The sequence below is a fragment of the Macaca nemestrina genome, chromosome 10 (genome assembly GCF_043159975.1).
Source record: "Macaca nemestrina isolate mMacNem1 chromosome 10, mMacNem.hap1, whole genome shotgun sequence".
In the NCBI taxonomy this organism is placed as follows: Eukaryota; Metazoa; Chordata; class Mammalia; order Primates; family Cercopithecidae; genus Macaca; species Macaca nemestrina.
Window position 1 is genome coordinate 126,260,758 of NC_092134.1, and position 24,077 is coordinate 126,284,834.

Sequence of the window (24,077 nt, forward strand, 5' to 3'; positions counted from 1 at the left end):
ACCTAGTTTAGTTCAAATTTAAAAAAATGTACACACATGTATATGTATATATGTCTGTGTATATACACACAGGATTTTAAGGACAGTTCTAGCTGTGTGTGTGTGCATGTGTGTGTGCGTGCACGCACACAAAGGAGATTGTTAATCTTCTAGTACATCCCCATAACAGAAGCAGCTACAATAAGCTCTAGCCTTTGCCTTACAGACCAGGTAGCTCTACCTGATAGGCTCACAGACATTCAGTAGTTCATTTGTTCCTCAGATTTCTTTAATTATTGTGATAAAGTTGATATTAAATTTACCAACTTAACCATCTTTCAATGTATAGTATATTGTCATTAAGTGTATTCACATTGTTGTGCAGTCATCATGACCATCCATCTCTAGGAGTTTTTTATCTTCCTGAATGGAATCTCTGTGCCCCCAAACAATAACTGCCCATTCTCTACCCTCCACAGTCCCGGCAGCCACAATTCTACTTTCTGTGTCTTTGAATTTGACTATTCCAAGTTCTTCATTTAAGTAGAATCATAGAGTATTCGTCCCTTTATGACTGGCTTATTTTACTTAGTGTAATGGCTGCAGGGTTCCTCCATGTTGTAGTATGTGTGAGAGATGTCTGTTTCCTTTTAAAGGATAAATCATTCCTTTATGTAGATATACCATATTTTACTTATTCATCTGTGAATGGACATCACTTGGGTTGATCTACCTTTTGGCTCTTGTGAATAATGTTGATATGAACATGGGTGTACAAATATCTAGTCTCTACTTTCAGTTCTTTTGAGTAATATACCCAGAAGAAGAACTGCTGGATAATATAGTAATTCTATGCTTGATTTTTTTTTAAGGAGCTGCCATACTGTTTTCCACAATGACTACACCATTAAAGGGATATTTTAAATGAACGAACAAAAAACTCAACAGCAAAACCCTCTATTCTTATCGTCTTTCGAATTTTAAAATGAACTTCTCTAAAATAGGGTGAAAATACCTTCATTGGATTTCTTTTGTAACTAATAATTCTAGGAAGTATGGTCTGTGTCCTTAGAGGTAAGTGGTGGGCACATTTAAAATTAGTATATTGGTTTCTCTTTGGAGAATAATGGAGTTTGGAGACATTAGGGGAATAACAAAGGTGAGTCTAAGTTTTAAAAAAAAAATACATAGAGCAGAATACAGGTGGGAAGATTCCCATAGAAATGAAAGAAACAGACACAATTATCTCAAATAATCAACTTTGCTTCCTGAAAGTGTCAACTTCATTCCCTGATCTACTCTGCCTTCCAGAATGCCTGCATAGTTATTTTCTTAAACATTAGTACTATGATTGTTACTCCTTACTATCTCCTAAAAGATTAAGTCCTAACTCCTTTATATGCTCTACAAGGCCCCTCACAATCTGGCATCAAGCTTTTCTTCCTCACATCTTCTTTTTATATATTCTATATTGCAGCCACACTGAATATCTCACTATTTCCTGAAATTCATGTCCTTCCATATCCTTTGTGTATGTCTGGAATGTTCTCTGACTACCTATACATGTGCCAACTGGTACACTCCTCACTGTCTTTCAAGACCTGATTTTACTGTCTGTTCCTATATGAAACCTACCAGCAGCTTCCATAGGTAGACACTTTCCTAGTACATTGTTTATACCATAATAACATTTACTAAAATGCATTGTAATTATCTGTTTGTATATCTATCCATCTTGTTAAACTGAATGTTCCCAGAAGAGAGAAATATGTTTATTATATGTCATCATGCAAAGCACAATACCTTGTAGGCATAAATGTCCAAAAAATACCGAATGAACTTCTTTTTTGTATTTATTTTTATTTTTATTTATTTATTTTTTGAGAGAGAGTCTTACTCTGTCACCAGGCTGGAGTGCAGCGGTGCAATCTCGGCTCACTGCAACCTCTGCCTCTTGGGTTCAAGCAATTCTTGTGGCTCAGCCTCCCGAGTAGCTGGGAGTACAGGCACACACCACTGCACCCAACTAATTTTTGTATTTTTAGTAGAGATGGGGTTTCAACATGTTGGCCAGGATGGTCTCGATCTCCTGACCTTGTGATCTGCCCATCTTGACCTCCCAAAGTGCTGAGATTAAAGGCGTGAGCCACCGCACCTGGACCTGAATGAACTTCTCGTGTGGTTTTCCTCACTCTATAGAATGTTTACCTTTAATAACCATTGCATGCATAAGCTAGAATTCCTTTTATAATTTCATAATTAATATACTGGATATATATGTATTGGATATAGGTAAAATATTAAGCATGCAATTTTTTTCTTCATATTTATATACTGGATATATGTTTTAGAGATAGGTAAAAGTATTAAGCATGCATTTTTTTTTCTTCAGTAGCTTGCTGCTGCTCTATGAAGATTTCCAGACACTGATCTCATGGGCATTCATACATTACCCCAGAGTCCTCTTATCCTAGGAGAAAGTATCTCATAATCCACACTTAAATGTTAATGATATAATACAATACATTATTACTCCCAGAACTGTTTGTAGTTTAAAAGTGCTTCCTATGGATGAAAATGCTTAATTCAAAAGAATGAATTACTTTCCAGTGGTAGAATTTTATTCACCTTGTTGCCTGTGTAAAACGATAGATTTTAAGGAAACAGGATGATACTCTCCCAACATGATACTGTCTCACACTGGACAGTCAGGCTTCCAAGAGCGCCTCGGAATCTTTATTTTTGTTTTTGTTTTTTGTTTTTTGTTTTTTTTTTGAGAGGGAGTCTCGCTCTGTTGCCCAGGCTGGAGTGCAGTGGCGCGATCTCGGCTCACTGCAAGCTCCGCCTCCTGGGTTTACGCCATTCTCCTGCCTCAGCCTCCCGAGTAGCTGGGACTACAGGCGCCCGCCACCGCGCCCGGCTAATTTTTTGTATTTTTAGTAGAGACGGGGTTTCACCGTGGTCTCGATCTCCTGACCTTGTGATCCGCCCGCCTCGGCCTCCCAAAGTGCTGGGATTACAGGCGTGAGCCACCGCGCCCGGCCACGCCTCGGAATCTTTAGCATCTCCAGAGTGGTGTTAACAGTGGGAATATATTCTGTTTCCTTAGGCTGCTGCTGTAAGGGCTTCGCCCTTTTGGAATAAATTTGTTCTTCTTATACTGCCTCCTAATAATCTTCACGGCAGAGAAATGTGGTTTATTTCATGGTGCTTAGCCTGACTCACAAACTACTTAAGAATTTCTTTTTCACATGTGTAGTCATTTAATGTTTAAACTAGTTTCCATGAACCAGTTATAAATATGAGTGAATACTTATTAGCTGACTTGACATCTGAAAGGATGGCCTTTCTACTGAAAGCAAAATATTGTAAGAGTCAGATGTTTGAACTCTTTTTAGTCTAGATTACTCAAGAGGAAACAAACAGCAAGATCCCATTTAATTGCTTGTTATTTTGAAGAAGGAAATGTTATGTTATTTTTCTTCCCCTAAGGGCTGTATCCAGGGCAGTATCGTTTTGGTGTTTTTATAGATCCGTGAGATATTTCCAATGTTTCAAAACTAAAAAACAAGTGAGATTGACATAAATGTATCTGGACAGTGTAATGTTTCAAAGCTTATCCAAGTAGTTGTTCTTTCAGATTGAAGACTTGGTGTTATTTGTACTAAAGTCCTATTGATATAATTAGTTTCATTAAAATTTTTAAACTAATGGATGAGAAGGACATACCTGAATCTAGGCATGGATTATGTAGATGTGAAATGTTAATACATATCTGTATATGTGTAATTGTGTGTGTGTGTATGCTTAAGTGTGTTTAAGTTACTATCAAGCATTCTAAAGGGGGATGGGTCACACATACAGACACAGCATAGAATCTGAGTTTGGGCTCTTGTGTTGGTCTGCCTGTGTTTAAGGCTTTACCATGTACTAACTGTGATACTGGGCAAGGCACTTCATTGTTCTGTGCCCCTGTTTCCTCATCGGTAAACTGGAGATGAAAGTAGTACCTGCCTTTTAGAGTTGTGATTATCAATTGAATTAATGAGTGCAAAGAACTTACAACAATGTTTGACACATATATGGACTTAGTGTTATTGTTTTTGTAAATTGTTATAAAATATTGGTGACACAGTTGATTCAGAGAGAGAAAAGAATTACCTGTTTAAAAAGTGACTGTTTTGAAGCCAAAGATATTAGTTAATTTAGCAGATTGAAGTCATAAGGTTGTTTATCATTAAGAGACTATGGTATAACGATGGACACAGGTAGGTAGTAGTTTATTCTTTATAATATACCTTATATTACCAATTTTTGACTATTTTTGAAGTCTTCTTTCTCCTGACCATATGTTTACTTTGAAACCTGGCTGGGTTTAGAAAATATATGTCCTTTGTCTATTTTGTGATAGACTTCAATTTTGTCTAATCAGTGTTTGAAAGAAATGGCACTTGTATGGACTTCCTTCCAAGAAAAACATTGGGTGTTTCAGGAAGTGGTCTTGGTGAGTCAGAGCATAGTACTTTTTCCTCTGAGTCAGTTTGGAACCTCCTTGATATAAATAGACATACTTTTACCAAAAGTTCTGCTTTTCAGATGTTAAAATCATCATTGATACATGGCTACACTAACAGCAGTGCCTTCATTGGTTTTTCTGCTCAGTTGGCATTGAGGCTCTTTATCTAATTGGGACTATAGAAATTCTGTGGAATAAATTTCTCTTTAAATTTTCAATTTAATTCTGTACTTCTAAATTAGTTTCTGTTTTCATATCAGTTTTGCTTCAGAAAGGAGTGGAGTCAGGTGACCAGTTGCGTAAATTTTAGAGGAATTTATATTGGTGATAATATACACTTTAGTCATTAGAATTCTATGACTTCTTTTGTAGCACACTCATATAACTCTTATAGCACAATTTCAGTTCGAGGATTATTTTGCAAAAGACTGTACTAGTTTGCCACAACTCAAGAGTTGTTTAGAAGATAGAAAATAATACATTAGAGTGGTTCTTTATAACCACGTTAAAAAACATTAAACATGATAAATAATTGCCAATTGACTAGATATTGTTAATGTTGAGTTTTTTACCCAAAAATCACATGGTCACATGACCTCTAAAAAGAACTACAAGGATTTTTTTCTTCATTTGCCAAAATGCCTCCTGTGTTCAAGCGATTCTTGTGCCTCAGCCTCCAGAGTAGGTGGGACTACACGTTGTGCACCACCATGTCCGGCTAATGTTTGTGTTTTTAGTAGAGGTGGGGTTTCACCATGTTGGCCAGGCCGGTCTTGAACTCCTGACCTTGTGATCTGCCCACTTCAGCCTGCCAAAGTGCTTGGATTACAGGCGTGAGTCACCGCACCTGGCCTAAGGGAAGACTTTTAAAAAGGGGTGGAAATTGAGGAATTGAGAAACTGCTAAATGGGAGGTATAAAGTAGTGGAAAGGGCATTTAGGATAAGAACAGACACTTAAAGGTGAGTCAGTCAAGATATGCTCAGGACAGAGTGGTAGGAATGAAGGTTTATATGTAGGAGTATTTGAGAGAATATGGATTACTAGAAAAATTATGTAAGCCAAAATTGTGGTGAACTTTGAATTGTACACTGAAAAATTGTATGCGTGAGTGTGTAGTTGGTAACACTGTTTAATTGTCATATGTTTCTCTTGAGTTGTAATTGGTTGAATGAAACTGGTTTTTAGTGAATTTCATTTTATAACTAATATTTAAAGAAAACTTTTCTCTTTCTCTTAAATATATAATTCTGCAGGAAAATAAAGGAACTGATAGATATAGATGTCAAATGATCTGTGTGTGTTTTTGCATATAATCTTCATAACAATCATTCTCATTTTACAGATGAGTAAACCGAGGCTGAGATAGGATAGTGACTTAAGGTCACAGAGAGATGTTAGTCAGGATTTACACTCAGGGCTGCTCATCTTCATACTGTTTTCTTTTCACTATGGCAAAATACCACAATAAGAGCACTGGGACATACTCAGTAAGTTTTTATTATTTCCAATAGCTATGAAAAAGCAACTCAAAGGCATTTTTCTTCTCAACAGAAGTATTACTTGCTTTTAGGGATAGGTCTTTGGACTCTAGGAAACTGCCTTGTGGGTAAGCTTGCTCTCCTCCTCTTGGGGAGCAGCGTTCTATAAGGTTTGCAGGGGCAGTCAAATTGGTGGAGGGATCATTTGTGGGTTGTGGTGAGCCATGCTGTGGATCATCTGTCCTTTGCCCATTTATATTAGTAGATTGATGGTCATTTTCATTTTTTCAAATCTGAAGCATCTGGGCCTTGATTAGTTGGAGTCTTTAATTTTCATTCTTGACATATACAACATTTACAAGAATATGCTACATTGTTTTATCCTATTTCCTTCATAATGGGGAAGCAGTCATGTGGCTCTTGGCAAAACTGACCTTCCCTGAGGTTTCAACAGTGGCAGTTGAGATAAAACACCATTCTTGTAAACACTGAATCTCCTATCACCTAAATTACAAACTGGTATCCTGGAAAAATTTCTTTGATAGGATCTGGAATTGAACAGCTCAGTTCTTAGGAGAGCAGGGAAAGTCATGTTTTCCCCAGCTAACTAGTTTGAATGTGCTACTATGTGCTGGTACGTGCTATTCCCAGGGCTTCTTAGCAGCCAAATTGTTTTTTTTTAAAGGATGAAGATTTATTTTTCCACTCCATTTGAGGAAAATAAGGAAGTTGGCTGGCAATAAGAGAGATCAACATGGAGGGGCTGGAGGAGAGAGATGTCTGTTTACTGTGTGGATGAGGTTAAGTTAAAGAGGGGGTTGGGGCGTCTAGTTGACACTGCTTGTTCTTTGCCTTGAGTACTTCTTGTTAGAAGCTGGAGCTGCTGAATATTTTCTGTTTTAACTTACTTGGTTAAAGTATTTTCTAGTAAGATTTTAAAATTACTTTTAGAACATTGTTTTATCTGTCTTTTCTTATAAGAAGATTTGAGATAAACATCTCTATTTGGCCAAGTAATAAAAGATTCACAGGCATAATTTTTTATAAAAGATTTTAGGAAATTCTAGAGTTTTTCCATTTTACCTTTATTAAACAGTTTCAGAAAGTCTTTTAAAATACATATTTCTTTCATAATCATTCACATGTCCCCATGCTTTGTAAAACACATGTTGCCTCAAAGTTGGATATAAAAGTGTCATTTCTAGTTTTATTGATAGCTTTTATACAACTGGAAATATGTTCCCATAGAGAAATTTCTGTAATAAGCATGAACTTAATGTAATAAAGTCAAGGTGATGCCATGCTCCTTTGGAATTTGGTGATTCTTTTGTCATTCTAGTGTCCATTGTCTTTATTCTGGTACTACCTTGGCCTTCATATTGATACTATTTCTAATAATCCTGATCATCTTCCGCTTGGACTTCTTAAACTTTCAGAATCCAGTTCCCTTTTCTTCTTACTTACCAGTAAAGCTAGATTATCAGGTCTTTTTTATACAGATGTAGGACTATCATCTGTAATTTTTGGCAAATGAAGAAAAAAAATGCTTGTAGTTCTTTTTAGAGGTCATGTGACCATGTGATTTTTGGGTAAAAAACTCTAGCCATTATTTTCCTCTATGTGGGAAAGCGGTTGAATTTTATCCCACATCTACTATTAATTACCTCTTTGACAGTGAACATGTTATTAAACTCTGTACCTAGCCTGCTCATCTGTAAAGTGGGAATGATAATTGTTCCTACTTCATGAGGCAGTTGTGACAATTAAAAGAAAATGACACATGGAAAGCAGTTAGAACTGTGCCTGTCACTCCGTGTTTTCTAGATGTAAGCCATTGCCGCTGCTGCTGCTGCTCTGCCTCTTCCTCTTCCTGCTGTCACTGCTATCGGCAGTTAGTAATAGTTTAGTTTTCCTTCGCGCCCTGATTTTGTACCACCATTTGGCTTAGAATGGGGGACAGCAGTTATGCCATGTAAGTGATATCCCATTTGTTTAATCAAGAGCTAGAACTAATTTGGGGGGTTATTTAGAAAAATTAAACTTTTTCTTCCTATAAGCAACGCATTTTAATCAATTTGTGCTTCTCCCTCAAGTTTTCCCTTCTTCAGTCTACAGGCCATTTTCCCAGTTGCTTAGAGATGGGAACTGTGGGAATAGAAAGAAAGAAATGCAAATGCTGGCCTTAGGATAATTCCCTCTTCAAATCTCCTCTTCTGACCTAAAATAGCCTGCTTATGCAAACAAATCTATCTGAAATTCCCAAACAAAAATCTACATAATGTGATCCGAGAACATGAAGGTTCTTTGGTCATTCTCCCTTGCCTGCTAATCCAAACACCGTTTTTCACTTATTAATTCACTATAAAGTGGTGTGTTTCTGCTTGGTTTTAATTCCAGATGCCCAAGTTTAGGAATGTAATTCCTGGCAAATATTTCTGGGGTTTTATAAATTGACACTGGCCTAAAACTGGACGTGTAAAAAAGCCCCATTTCTTCCCAAGTGGAATAGCAGTTCAGGTGTTTTTCTCTGACCTTCTGATTCATCAAGTACATGTTCTGCTGCAACCTCCGCCTCCTGGGTTCAAGCAATTCTTCTGCCTCAGCCTCCCAATTAGCTGGGATTACAGGTATGTGTCACCATACCCAGCTAATTTTTTGTATTTTTAGTAGAGACGGGGTTTCACGATGCTGGCCAGTCTGGTCAAGAACTCCTAACCTCGTGATCTGCCCACCTTGGCCTCCCAAAGTGCTGGAATTACAGGCGTGAGCCACTGCGCCCGGTCAAGTCCATGTTCTTAAACTTGGAAAGTCTCTAAAGTTAGTGTTTTATAGATTTTACTGTTTTATTTTTGTGTTTCTTCATCCCTACTGTCTTTTAGTTTGTTTTGCTTATGTTCAAACTGCTACCTGAAATACAGTAAATAATAGCATTCTCATTCAGAATTATTTTCACATATTTTTTTGTCAACAGAATATTGTTTCACCTGTCTTGAAACATTAAAAACACCTTCAATAAATGCATAAATTCTTTGTTTTAAAGGTAGATTAATTATCCTGGATTTTAAATAGAGAAATCCTGAGATAACATTTTCCGAATGAATCTGTCCCGTACTTTTGAGAAGTTCATAGCTAGGTTTGATGCAGTCTGTGTTTGTATCTTATAAATGCTATCTGTTTTGTTTTTACTTTTTAACAAATTAACAGAAGTTGTCATATTTATTCTTTTTGCAACCTCCACCTCCTGGGCTCAAGTGATTCTCCTGTGTCAGCCTCCCGAGTAGCTGGGATTACAGGTGGCTGCCACCAAGTCTGACTGATTTTTATATTTTTGGTAGAGACGGGGTTTCACCATGTTGGCCAGGCTGGTCTCAAACTCCTGACCTCAGGTGAGCCACCTACCTCGGCCTCCCAAAGTGCTGGGATTACAGGTGTGAGCCACCACGCCCCACCTCATTTTCTTATTTCGTGCTCTCCTCTCACTAGATTGTAATCTCCATGAAGGTAGGAGCCCTGTCTGTTTTGCTAACTGTGCACTCAATATGTAGAGCTACCCTGTCTAGTGTGGTAGCTGTTAGTCTGTATGTGGTTATTAGCATTTAAATTTAAACTAATTTATATGTAATAAAACTTAAGTTTCTTAGTGGCACTAGCCATATTTCAAGTGCTCAACACTTGTGCTCAGCTACTGTATTGAGCGGTGCTAATACAATACATTTCTATTATTCTAAGAAGTTGTATTGGATTGTGCCAGAGCACTGATGGTTACGTAGCACATTCTGGTTACGTAGTAAATATTTGTTAAATGAATGAGTGAATGAATGAAGATTGGCAGTTGCCAATTAATGTTGAATGAATCTTGTTTGAATAATCATGTATAAAAGTTCTTTTAGTTTTTAATTAATCCATGTTGACATTTCCCCAGCCAACTTCAAAATACTGGATTTATCATTAGTAAAAGGAAAGTATATAATAGTGGTTAAAAGCACAACTTGTTGCTGATGTCATGGCCAAATTACCTTTACTTATAACTCTAATAAGTCTCAGATTCTCATTAAAGTAGGAATAAGAAGTTCTTATTACCTCTTAATAAGAAGTAAGATAATGCATGTAAAGTGCTTGCACAGTGGCTGACGCATTAAAATACTTAATAAATAAGCATTATTTTTACAATAATGAAATAGTAAGATATGTCTAAATTTACCTCATTCATGGATGATTTCATGGTTATGAAGAACTTTACTGCTGGTTTGGAGAACTTCTATTATAATCGCACATTTTTCAAAGGTAGTGCTATTCATAGTCAAAGCTTATATTTACTGACTTTTAAATATGAAATATAATAGGCTTAATTATATTTTCACATTGGAATTAACTTTTTGTTCTTCCTTTATATTTTATGACTATGTAAGTAGGTAAACTCTCAAGAAGAGAGAAGAGAATTTCATACTACTTTTACAGGCAACTTGAATTTTAAAACTAATGCACAGGTATCTCTGCTTTTGTTTTGGAGTAGTTCACAAATAATTTGTTCCCAACTTATCAATTTATTTATTTATTTATTTATTTTTTATTTATTTATTTTTTTTGAGACGGAGTCTCACTCTGTTCCCCAGGCTGGAGTGCAGTGGCGCGATCTCGGCTCACTGCAAGCTCCGCCTCCCGGGTTTACGCCATTCTCCTGCCTCAGCCTCCTGAGTAGCTGGGACTACAGGCACCCGCCACCTCGCCCAAATGGTCTTGATCTTGTGACCTCGTGATCCGCCCGTCTCGGCCTCCCAAAGTGCTGGGATTACAGGCTTTAGCCACCGCGCCCAGCCCAACTTATCAATTTAAATGGGCTTCTTTTTGGGAAAAACGTTAATGAAAATGGATAAAGTAGTGGTTATTTACCTAAGGATGAATTCCACGTTTTATTTAGACACCTAAATAATTTCTAGAAAAGCAATTAAAGCAAGAGCTTTTCATGAACAGTAATGTCTGATTTAACTGGGGATATTGCCTCACGTCCATGCTTTAGAGCATTGTTTTTTCTCTGGGATTTGAAAACAGAGTTTGCTGTTATAATAACAATAGGTAGTTAAACATATACTACCAAAATACCAGCTGACTTTGTCAAATGTAAATTTTTTGTGTGTGTTACTTTCACTCTGGTTGTTATGGTACCTTTATTTTTAGTGTAAACTTGTACTCATATTTCATAGTCCACCTGAACCTCTCAAGTTCATATTAGAGGTGACTTGAATTTTTCATTTGGGTTTTTCATTGACAAATATTTCTTAATGTTTAGACAATGAAAATATGCTACAGAAAAATGGCAGACTAACCATATACATTTGTTTCATTTTTTGAAAAAATTTACTTTAAGTTCTGGGATACATGTGCTCAACATGCAGGTTTGTTACATAGGTATACATGTGCCATTGTGGTTTGCTGCCCCTATCAACACGTCACTTAGGTATCAAGCCCGGCATGCATTAGCTATTTGTCCTGATGCTCTCCCTCCTCTTGCCCCATCTCTATCTGATAGGCCTTGGTATTTTTTGCCTCCCTGTGTCCATGTGTTCTCATTGTTCAGTTCTCACTTATGAGTGAGAATATGCAGTGTTTGGTTTTCTGTTACTGTGTTAGTTTGCTGAGGATAATGGCTTCCAGCTTCATCCATGTCTCTGCAAAGGATATGATATCATTTGTTTTTATGGCTGCATAGTATTCCATGATAGTATATGCATTTATTTCACTTCCTCCAAATAAAATAACAGTAAAGGGATTTTTAAAATGCAGAAAGCCAGTGAGACAAAGGGACTCTGTAAAGCCTGTGGATAATTGTGATTAACCTAGAAGTCCTCAGATGCTGAAACCTAAGCTACTAGTGAGAGACATTGAGAAACAACCTTATTATCACTTCAGAACCTCCAACTGCCTCGACAGTGAGCGTGAGGCTGAGAATAGTAGGACGTATTAGTCATGTGTTTAAAGTGAACTTGGATCCCAGCTGCCTCCTCACACTCCAGTAAAACCAGTAGTTTATTCTGTGGAGAATGTGAACTAGAGGACTCGGTTGGGGATACCAAGGCACAGAGAGAGGGTGAAAGATGAAATGAAATGCTTACTAAACAGCAAAACACCCTGACTGACTTCTTCCACTTACTGCCGAAGTTTTGGCAGTCAGCTTTTCATTCTCTAAACGTGGAACTGGAAGATACTTCCCTGGAGAACCTGACTGATCTATGCAAAAGACCTGTAGACACTGATGGTTGGGGTCTACAAACAGGACTGCTGTGCAGGGAAGCCCACTTGTTCACCATCCCCACCCATATACACTGACTTTCTTGCCAGCTTTTTAGGGCTTTATCTTCAATATGAGTAATAACCAGTAATCACCTGATATTTAAAGCAATTCAGGAGCCAAAACAAACCTAGAGAAAACAAGGAAATTGTCATAAAGAGACAATGAAGGGAGAAGAAAACTTAAAAACATTATCATGAATGTACTCAGAAAGATCAGAGAATATACTGTAATTACAAAATAAGTATAGACACTATAAGAAAAGGAAGCTTTCTTTTTCTTATGTACTCCTGGAAAATGGAACTGATAGAAGAAATAAGAAACTCAAAATGTTTTTTGAAGATAAAAAAGAGGAAGCTACCCAGAAAGTAGAAAAAAAAATTACAAAATGAAAAACAAAAGAGAAAATACAAAAGTAGAGACTTAGACCAGGAGGTCCTACTCTGAGCAACTGAATTTTTTAGAAAAAGGAGATATATATAGAGTAAGGAAACTATGAAAGAAATAGCAAATGAAAATTTCCTGGACTTTAGGAAAATGATGTTCAAGTTTGAAAAGGCCTATTGTGTTTCCAATATGCTGAATTTTTCAAAAAACACCCATACCAATGTATAGCACCATAACATTTCAGAGCATCAGGGGTAAAAATGAAGATCCTAGACTCCAGACAGAAGAAAACAGACAGGCTCTATACAAAAAATCGGGAGTCAGAGTGGCCCCTAACATTCAGCAGGGGCCATTGAAGACAGAACCACAATGGCTTCAAAATTCTGTGGCAAAACAAAAACAAAACAAAAAACCTCTTAAAATCTACAATTTGAAACCAAGACAAACAGTCCATCATGTGTAAAGGTAGAATAAACACATTTTTTGTCATATAAAGTTTGAAAAATGTACTTTTCTAATACTCTTTCTCAGGAAGTTCCCTGAAGTATGTGCCGTACCAAAATATAAAAGAAAAAGCATGGAAAGAGGGAGGTCCAGGATCCAGGAAGCAAGGCTCCAAGACAGGAGGAAGATAAAGGGGATACACAGGGCGGTGAGGAATGTGGATCCCATGATGAAAGCTGTTCGGACCTTAGAGAGTAATCAGTTCAAGTGGAGCAGTCATACATCTGGGAAAGAAGCCTGCAGAAAGACAGAAATGTTAGAGTAATGATAGAATGGGTAGTGCTTCAGTGTATTGAAAGGAGGGCTCCACTTCTGGTGGTGTAAAGTAATAAAATTAACGAGGGGACATAGGAACACTAAAAGTTGGGCGGGGGATAATTATTAACAAATAGAAGACAAATGTATAAAAATGGAAGGGTATTCTTAGTATACTGTGAATAGCATTTACATAGATACAATAAATAAACACTGAACTTTAGTCTCACAAAAATGTGGTGTATCTGTAATTCGTCCTCTGTGATATGATTCTCACTTCATCTCCAACCTCATCCCTCATAACTTCCTACCAAACTGCTGACAGTTTCCTAAGTGTCCAAAGCCATCTCCTGCCTTTGCTCTTCTCTTTTGCCTTCTGGCTTAGCTCCTGCATCACAGCCTGTGAAGGAAGGCAGTTAGGAACTGAATATCTCCCGGTTCCAGCCCTAGGCGCAGGCCTTGCATACTGACCTTCTACCTGCCACACTGCACTATAAATGATCTTTTGGATGTCTCTCTGCCCCATTATACTATACATTTCTAAAAGTCATTATCTTTCTTTCTTTTTTTAAATTTTTTTTTATTATTGGTAGAACTGGGACCTTACTATGTTGACCAGGCTGGTCTCAAATTCCTGGCCTCAAACAATACCCCCACCTTGACTTCCCAAAGTGTTGGGATTACAGGCATAGTAAACCACTGTGCCCGGCCTCTCTTGCCTTTTTTGGTCTAGTCATTCTTTGAGGGAGATTGTATCCTCTAGATCCACCCCTAATCTAGTTGCCCTTGAACTTCATACTTTGCTGTCTTCTATTGCCTATAATGTGGTCTTTTCTTAAAGATGCTTTTTTTCCCCCCTAAAATTTCTTTATAAGCAGGAAAGCTTCAAGGAAAGTTTGTCCTAGGTTTTCTGTGAGTTGGATGAGGTGCTAGAGATTTGTTTTCTTAGTAGGATTACCTACTGACAATCTGGCTTGTTTTTTTTTTATATTCAGCCAAGTATAGACAGTTAGTGGAACTGACTTTTTTGTTTGGTCTTGACTCTTCTTTGTTGCATCACTTTCTAGCAGCCTATTAGGACTTCCTCTATTCTTGAAGATAAATGAAAAATAGTATTTTGAAAAGAGTACATTTTTATCTTTGTGGACAAAATGTTAAGAGGCATAGGATAATAGGAAGAAGGAACAGTTAAGAATTGAGGGTTTTACCTTACCTGCTTAGTCATGAACTTTTCATAGACTTAAAAAGTTATACATATTGCTCTTGATACAGTCTGATACCTAGAAAAGTAAACAAAGTATTCTGTTAGAAAGCAATTACCTTCCCCCATATAATCATTCTGCTGGCCATTGGATCTGTAAAACCATGTATTGCTAAAATAGAACAGACAAATTGAAACAATGGATAATCCTTGATAAGATATAATACCTCTGTGTTCTCTTATCAAAACAATCAATGTTAGAATATTATGGCAGGCAGGAGGAGAGGAAGTTGAGATGAGAAATAGTGACTGTCAATAAAATATATGAGAAGTACTTTGGGGGTAGTGTAAGTATGTGCATTATAATACACTAGAAAGAGTTATTTAACCTTTACAAAAATAGAATTCGTATGCTTTTTAAAAAAAGTCCTGTGTGGTTTAACAATTAAGTTTTTACTTGTAGTACTATCCGGGAGATGTATTTATGATCTAGACAAGTGGGATGAATTCAGTACAGCAGTTGCCTAAAGGTACCATTTTCCACTTTGTAGGTTGTAAGCATTTATAAAGATATATTGTACATTTTAGAAAAGATTGATCCTCTTCAGGAGCTGTACGGAAATGCAGTGAGTCACCTGCAGTATTTTGTTTGCTGCTTAATGTCCTTTGCTCTAGGTGATGCAGAGGAAGGTAATCATGTGGTGACAGGGTGGTTAAATATTAAAATATTATATCTCATCTGTGGGTTATAGCTCTTCTCGCTGTACCTGTAATGTTTTACGATTTACTATTTTTAGAGGCCATTTAATACGCCAGAGTGGAATTTGAATTCAGGCGTTTCAGTCTCATTAAAGATGATATTACCAACGTTTCTGCTCTCCTGGTCCACCTCCTTCCCCCACCCCCAGCCTCTGCTAACTACCATCCTACTTTCTATTTCCATGAATACCACTTTTTTACATTCTGCGTATAAGTGAAATCTCTGTGCCTGGCTTAATTCACTTAACAATGGGTACACAGTTTCAGTTAGGAGGAATAAGTTCTGGTGACCAATTGCACAGCACAGTGACTGTAGTTAATACTAATGTTTTGTATATTTCAAAATAGCTAACAGAGAGGGTTTAAAAATGTTCTTACCACAAAGAAATGATAAATATTTGAGGTGTTGGATATGCTAATTAACCTGATTTAATCATTTCATAGTTATACATGTATCAAAACACCACATTGTATGCTATAAATATATACTATTATTTATTTGTCAATTAAAAACCAAAGAAAACTTTTTTAAAAGATGTTTTTAGAGTACGTTTTTCCATCTACCCACCCAGCTGGTTTATGTCAGGCCCTGGTAAGTCTTTATCTGTTTGCTTTTGTAAAGTATGTGTGAACTGTACTAATTTAGCATGTGGTGCTATTATGGAAAAAGGATATTTAGCATTAAAAATATATTTAATCCTAGTTTTCTCAGTAAATACTCTTCCTTTCCAAAAACTAGCATTTTTAATATCTTATTTTAAGAAATGTTGATTAGAATAAAGAATATAATTGCACATAGAGTGAATAAAACTGAAAACTTTGGCAGGCACACAGTGGTCAAACTATCACACAATGGTGTAACTTATTGAAAAAAAAAAGGAATATAAGTCAGTCAGATCAGAGTTTTAGTTCTGCTTCTAATTTTAGCTTCTTGTGTTACTGAAACAAGAAAAGTTCCTTTGTCCCCCTCGCAGGGCATGCAATGCGGGTGTGGCTTGTTGCTTCAGTGCCTGCTGCTCAGACCTCTAGGGGAGCATGCAGAGGACAGGCTGTGAGGTTCCAACCCCACAGTAGTGTCTTGGGGTGAATGTTTACAGATGAAGCCCCAGTGGGCGTGTGTTACAGGGTGCTCTTTTAGTTTTGCTGTCTATAGACGGCTTGTGTTAACCAGCTCAATTAGACCCTCTACCTTATTGCAAGGACAGGGGGCTTTCTGTATCCTGGGGTTATTGCCTTGGTGTACCAGAAGAATCAATTCACATGTGGGCTTGGAGAATGAGTGCAGGGTTTTATTGAGTGGAGGTAGGTCTCAGCAGATGAGGGAAGCCAGAAGGGAGATGGTTTTCCCCTGGAGTCCGGCTGCTCAGTAGCCTGGGATCTCCTCAGACTGCCCCAGCCAAAATCCAAACTCCGGGTCATTCTGCTGGTCAGTGGCCTGCAGCATGCTGGTGCCTGTCGGGGTGTTCCTCTGCCGATGTGTCCCTCTCAATGTCCAGCTGCTCGCCTCGGCCTCCCAAAGTGCTGGGATTACAGGCTTGAGCCACCCCAGGAGATCGAGACCATCCTGGCTAACACGGTGAAACCCCGTCTCTACTAAAAAATACAAAAAAACTAGCCGGGCGAGGTGGCGGGCGCCTGTAGTCCCAGCTACTCGGGAGGCTGAAGCAGGAGAAGGGCGTGAACCCGGGGGGTCGGAGCTTGCAGTGAGCGGAGATCGCGCCACTGCACTCCAGCCTGGGCGACAGAGCAAGACTCCGTCTCAAAAAAAAAAAAAAAAAAAAAGTCTAGCTGCTTATGTGTCTGCCTGCTAGGTTCTCAGGGTTTTTATAGGCACAGGATGGGGGCATGGCAGGCCAGGGTGGTCTTGGGAAATGCAACATTTGGGCAGGAAAACAAAAATGCCTGTCCTCATCTAGGTCCATGGGGGTGGAGCCCTAACCAGTGACCACGCCTTCCTCTACCCAGCACTTCCCTTCTCCCCTTCTGTATTATTTAAAGGGACCACTCCCTTCCCTTCCGTATCATTACCACTTAGGCGAATGACTTAACCGCCTTGAGGCTGTCATCTCACCCACAAATAGAGCCAATAACTAGCCGATAATGTTTTAAGGATAAAGTGAGGTGATATTTGTAAAATGTCTTATGAAGTGGGGGCTCATTAAATGTTTTCCTTCGGTTTCTCCTTTGCGTTCTCTTCTGCCTAGGATTTTACCTTAGGTGCAAATAAGACATTATTTTCAGTCATTCATGGCACTATATGATTTTAAGTTTCAAAATGCCACACAGATGGCAATCTCTTTGTTTCAATTTCTTCATCTATAAAATGAGAATGAAGAATAGTACCTCCTTCAAAAACTAATGTGAAGATTAAGTAAGACAATAGAATGCATTTAGCATGATACCCGATGCAGGGTTAAAACTCAATAAATAGAAGTGATTCTTTTTAAAATTAGCATAGTTTCCCAAGTCGGTAAAATATCAACAATATTTTGAACTGAGATATTAGTAATTTCCACGTATAGTATAGCATCCAATAGTACACGTGTGCTGATGATGTCATCATAGCAACTCAGGGAATAGACAAGAATTGGAGGGAAATACAATAGTAGTATTCGGATATGTCTATGGCTCTTTTCTGTGTTAGGCCTTCCTATGAAATCCATCACAATAGCAAACATAATTAGTGCTAAAGTAGTTCTTTCTAAAGTTACATATTACATTTTGTTATAAGTAGTTTTCTTCAGCCACTTGTTAAGCAAACAACATTCTGATTTGATCATAGACTTTTCCCAAAATTATGTTCTAATTTATAAACTTAAGAATTTTGTCATAAAGAAAGAGGAACTAAGTTAACTGTTTTGAGTGATTTTATTGTGTTGATTTAAAGGCATAAAACTGCTCCATTTACACTGATACTGGTCTTGAGAAAATACTATTCTTCTATATGGCCTAGAAATTATTGTAATACCTTCACAGGCATTAACCACATTATTGTTACAAGAGCTTAATATCCTTATTAGTTATTTGAGTTTATTCACACATAAAAATTCTTTGTTACTCAATGTTTGAACAAATAGCATAGAAAAATACATGGTGCCATCTTTACCAATGGTACTGGTAAGAAATATTAAAACGTGATTGCTCTAGAAGACACTGCAGGAGACAGAATGTGTGATGATTTAAGAGGTTTAAAGAAGATTTTTTAAAATATGTTTTAAGCAAAATCATTGGTAGACAGTGTCACAAAGTATTGGTAGAAATTAAGTTTCACTGATCTTTTAGTTAAAATCCTGAGTAATGATAGTGCCCCCTCCCACTTGCTTGTAACTTAGACTGGGAGACATCAATTAAATTAAATTGAAACCTAGACATAAATGTTTCAATGTCATATCCAAACACACTTCTGTAGATAAAAAACATCTGTGATATTTTCTGAGAACACAAGTCATTTGAAGGACAGTTAAATATGCAGAGAGTTACTAATTATATGACAGCAAGATGGGGTAGGTAATTTTAACATTGAGTCATGACTATATACTCATCTGCCAATTTGAAAATTGATACTAGATGCAAGCAAGAGTAAAGAAAAGGAATCTAAAATTTATATTTGAGAATCTTAAAACTTTCTAATACAAATTTAATCTGCTGAGTCAGCCTTATAGCCTTATTTCTTCTTAAAGTCATTTTTTTATACATTCCACCTCCTTTCTTTTTGAAAATTATAGTGTGTTACGTTTTTGATGTGCTTAACTTAGATCTTAAATGTATCATTTGTATCCTTCTAATTGCCAAAGAATTTTATTTTCTGTAGAAAATAAAATCATAGTAACTACGACTTACGAAAAGTGTTTTCATAAGGAAATTGATGCTGTTACTTAAAATCAAATATAGCTGACCCTTGCGCAAACACAGGAATTAGGGGTGCTGACCCCCACTCAGTCGAAAATCTGTGTATAACTTCGACTCCTCTAAAACATATAATAATAGCCTACTGTCTACCTAAGATAATGTAAACAGTGATTAACATATTTTGTATATGTATTATATATTCTAAAATAAAGTAAGCTGGAGAAAATAAAATCTTAAGGAAGAGAAAATATGTTCACTATTCATGAGCTAGAAGTGGATCATCATGAAGGTCTTCATCCTTGTTGTCTTCATGTTGAGTAGGCTGAGGGAGAGGAAGTGGAGGGGTCGATTTTGCTGTCTCAGGGCGGCAGAAGTGGAGGAAAATTTGCTTATAAGTGGACTCTGCAGTCCCACCTTCTGATGTTCAAGAGCCAACTGTAGATGGTAGCTATGATGATGGCGTTAGTGTATACTTTCAGTAGAATTATGTAGTTAGTGTGATTAACTGCATTTGTGAATCTTTAAACTTAAAAGTGATAAAAAAAAAAAACCTTTATCTCCTTAGTTTTTAGGTTGCTTTAACAGTGTATAAAAATAAAGACACTTAATTTTTCAGTTAGAGTTGATCATTATTTTTAATTGTGTATATGGCGTATATGGGTATAAACTGGATATGTCTTAAAAGCCTAATGGAAAAAAAGACAAACATTTGTGATTGTTTCTTTTGCATGGTATACACTGCAATTGCTCACATTGGACATTTGAAAGCCTCCATATTTACCGCATAACCCACCGTGATAAGTGAACCTGTGATTGCCAAATGACAAAAAGTTTCTATATTTAAAATTCAATTTAGCAAATTGACATTTTCTATCCCCTTTTCTAATGTTCTCTTATTCTAACAGATCACTATTTTGAAACAAAACAGAGACCATGCATTTATTTGATTGTCTTGAACAATTAAACATGAAAAGATGAGATGCTGTGGCTATCACTTTTCATTAAAACCAGCTGCTGTGGTTTTAAAATGCAAACCAGATCAAAATCAGCACAAACCCTGGGGGTTTAATATATATACTGAATGAAGCAGCTTGCTTTGAAAGAACACTTCCTTTTTTTCAGTTTTGGAAGGAACTTGCACATCTGTCTCCTTTCATCTTTACACTAGCACTGTGAGCTCAGAAGACGAAGAATTATCTCTGTTTTACTCACGAGAACATTGAGACAGAGACTTAATTGACTTTCCTAGCCCAATTAGTGCCAAGAATAGTGTTAAAATTCCAGACTATCTCTAGTTCCATAATGTTATTCCAGGCCTCTGTTCTGGCCCAAATTATAGAACGTAGCAATGATGTGCTGTAGTTGGATCCTTTAGGCTTATGAGAGCCAATTGTGAAGGATTTAGGAATTTCGTAAGCTGCTATTAAACCACCGACTGCTTGAAATTGGCCATGGTGGGAATATTTATACCATGGAAATCAATAAGCACTACAAATCAGGCCCTCTGCCTTGTCCCACCCTGAGAATTGGTTTACCAGCACACCACTGATGGTATCTAAGCATAAACTGAAGAAGGAAAACAACAAAAATGGAGCACAGCAATGTAACATACATGTAATTTTATAAGTACAGTGCATGTGCAGGGCAGAAGCCAATCTTTCTTTGCTTCTTAATTTATAAACTTGCTTTTAAGCAGCGGATAGGGAAGCTTGAATTAAATTCCAGTGTTTTGAGGGCCATTCTTATCCATTTTTAAAGAACTAGGTCAAGTCCCAGTCCTTCCAGAAAGTAGACAGTCTTCATGGCCTTTTCCCTCTCCGAACTTCTAACAGATTTAAAATAGAGCTACATACATTGGGACTTAATTCCTTACTATTTGTTTCACGTGAATTAACTTTGTTTCCCTAAGAACACAATAAACTCTTTGAAGAGTGGAACATGAATTTCCTTCTTTCTTTCTTTGAATAAATATTTAATGAACACCTATTCTGTGCCTGGTACCCTTCTTCTTGTTTGAAAAGCAGAAGTCATCAAACAAAAATTCATGCCTTTTGGGGGCTAAGAGTTTAGTGAAGAGTCAAGTATTAATTTAAGTAAAGGAAAAGTTATGAATGTGATAAATGCTTTGAAAAATTGTTTATAGTGTGGAGAGTGTCTGATAGTGGGATCTTATCTATTCAGGAAGGTCAGTAAAATCTTCCCCTGAGGACACTGTGATTGAAGTGAGACCTGAAGAATGAGAAAGAATTAACTCAAAGTGACCAGATCTTGCATATTATTTCTTTATATAGGCTTTCTATGCTCTTCCAATCTGAGTTAAGTTCCCTTATTATATGCATCCATGTTATGATGAATGTTCCCTTTGTAATAATATTAATAAGTACAACTGAAAATTTTATATTTATTCATTATCTGTTTCCCCCCACTAGACTGTAGGCCTATAGTTGGGACCATGTCCGTTTGGTTCACTTTGGTGGTCCTAATATCCATCGCAGGACCTGAAACTTCATAATCAGTATTTGTTCATGCTTTCACCCCCTTGGCCCACAAAGCTGGGTTGTGTCCTGCCTAATTCACAGTTATTGAGAGGACATAGTAATATAATATATTTGAAAAGACAAAAGTCAGAAAAATAAGACAGAATCCAGGATAGCTTAGTGACATAAAACCCGGACAGGACCAAATATCCAGGAGTGAATAGAAATAAATTGGGTACAGCAATGTTGTCGAGAAGAAAGAAAAGGCCATTCCATTTGATAATGAGGAAATTTTACTCATTATTTGTCTTGTTTGAAGTAAGTTTGTTCAATCTGTAAAATAGATTTAAAAATGATTTTTGAGGTTAAACATCTGGTATTGATTTTTAAAGTTATTTTCTTGTGAAAAGTAAAAGAAGCGTGTGAATGAAAACTTTCTTGAGAAAAGATATATCCATGTGCATTTGTGCGTTTGACAAAGCACATGTTGTCAAATGTGCTTTGAAGGAAAGAAGAAATAAAAGAAGGAAGGGAGGAAAGAAAACCACTTGTAGGCAAAAAGACTGCAAGGTAACTGTTACCTGGTTGTTAATGATAGGACTCTGGGTGATACTTTTTGCTTTTGTACTTTTCTGTATTTCTCAACTTTTAAAATTAAATGAGTTTCTATTACTTTTATAATGGAACAGTAAACAAAATAACATCTCATAAAAGTGATAGTTGATTATGAGTTTGGGCAGAATGTAGAATTATGTCTGTATGCTTTGAGGACTCAGAACTATATTTTAGATTTTTCTTTTGTTCACCTAAATTGGCTTACAATTTTAACATATTAATTTTAAATGCCAGTCGGATCTTTGTTTAAATGTTCATCTATACCTCTGGGGCCTGAGCTCTTTGAGGGTGGAGATCTTTATCTTTGTATTTCTACTATAATTCCTGCAGCAACACATATTTGTTGAATGAATAAGTTTTGAAACTGAGATGTCTTGACCTTTTTATTGCCTTTAATCTATGTGTATTCCTTTTTTTAGAACACACAAGTGAAAGACACAATGAATGGTCATATTTCTAATCATCCCAGTAGTTTTGGAATGTACCCATCTCAGATGAAGTAAGTTGAAAGGTTTATATTTAATATGTTTTGGGGGGATTTGATTTGGTGATTTTAATTGTTTTATATTTTTAGTGAAAAGATTACTTTTATTTTGTTGTGTAGTTCAGTAGTTCATTCCTTATTAATATGTAATAGCTTTGTTACAATACATGTTATCATTGAAAGTTTACTATGCCTGAGCAGAATAAGATGGTAAAGCAAATAGCCTCATGATAATGATACTGATCTCACACTTGGAAGATGTTTCATTCTAGTACTTTATGTATTATTGCTTTTCATGGAGGAATATATAATCTATTTCAAAACTTTGAATTTCTGTGGTGCATTCTGTTATTGTTATTTGTAAAATATTGGCATTTGAGAAGGGTTAAATGTCATTTAGTATAAACTAATCAAATTATTTACCATTGCGTAAAACTAGAAAAGATCAGGCAAACTAACAAAATAATTCCAGTGGGTCCGGGTATAACTTGAAATCATAACCCTGACTTAATCTTATATATTACAATTAATGTTACTGTTTGACATCGGCCATTGTGATATATATTTTACTCATCATTTTTTCATAACAGGTAATATTTACTATTTTGAGAGAATATAATAAAATGTAATTCTGAATCATGATACTGAAAGCCCTCAATTTGCCATGGCTTTTGCCTATTCTGGAAATGTTACATTAATGGCATCTTTCCACAGACACTGTGCTATTTCTTGAGTCAGTTCCACATACCTTTTCCTCACTTGATTCTCTGCCTGTTTATAGAGCTTCTTTCCATTCATTTAGATTCTGCTTGTATCAATACGGTAGTAAAGTTTTCTTAGATATGTTGATAAAGAGTTAGCCCTTCTTTGATTTTACATGTCATATCTATTAGTTTTACCTAGATATCACATTCTATTATAATTATTTTATGTACTTGTTTTATTGACAGCACCCTCTTTCCCCCTCTCCTACTCCTCATTCTTCTAGGTTTGGGGTCTTAAAAAGTGTTTACTGAAAAGATGAATAAAATTCAAATAAAGCACTATTTATTTCACATAGCATATTAGTAACAAGAGGTTAGATAGCCTCCTGCATAGCTGGGATTACAGGTGCCTGCCACCATGCCTAGCTAATTTTTTTTCTTTTTTTGTTTTTGAGACAGAGTCTTGCTCTGTCGCAGGCTGGAGTGCAGTGGTACCATCTCGGCTCACTGCAACTTCCACCTCCTGGGTTCAAGCGATTCTTCTGCTTCAGCCTCCCAAGTAGCTGGAACTACAGGCATGT

The 24,077-nt window shown here is 36.7% G+C and overlaps 1 protein-coding gene across 9 annotated transcripts in view; it reads left to right on the forward strand.

The window, feature by feature from the left end:
- LOC105481614 (EGFR pathway substrate 8, signaling adaptor) overlaps positions 1 to 24,077 on the forward strand; it is a 169,040-nt gene that overhangs the window by 82,243 nt on the left and 62,720 nt on the right. For 6 of the 9 annotated variants that reach the window (XM_011741354.3, XM_011741371.2, XM_071072163.1 and 3 more), the window contains exon 2: positions 22,728 to 22,807. In XM_011741354.3, coding sequence (XP_011739656.1) covers positions 22,749 to 22,807 — 59 coding nt within the window. In that variant the 5' untranslated portion in view covers positions 22,728 to 22,748. Of the gene's footprint in view, positions 1 to 6,750; positions 6,776 to 7,923; positions 7,948 to 8,577; positions 8,603 to 22,727; positions 22,808 to 24,077 lie in introns of those variants that run through there. The other 3 variants (XM_071072160.1, XM_071072162.1, XM_071072161.1) reach the window with 3 other exon arrangements.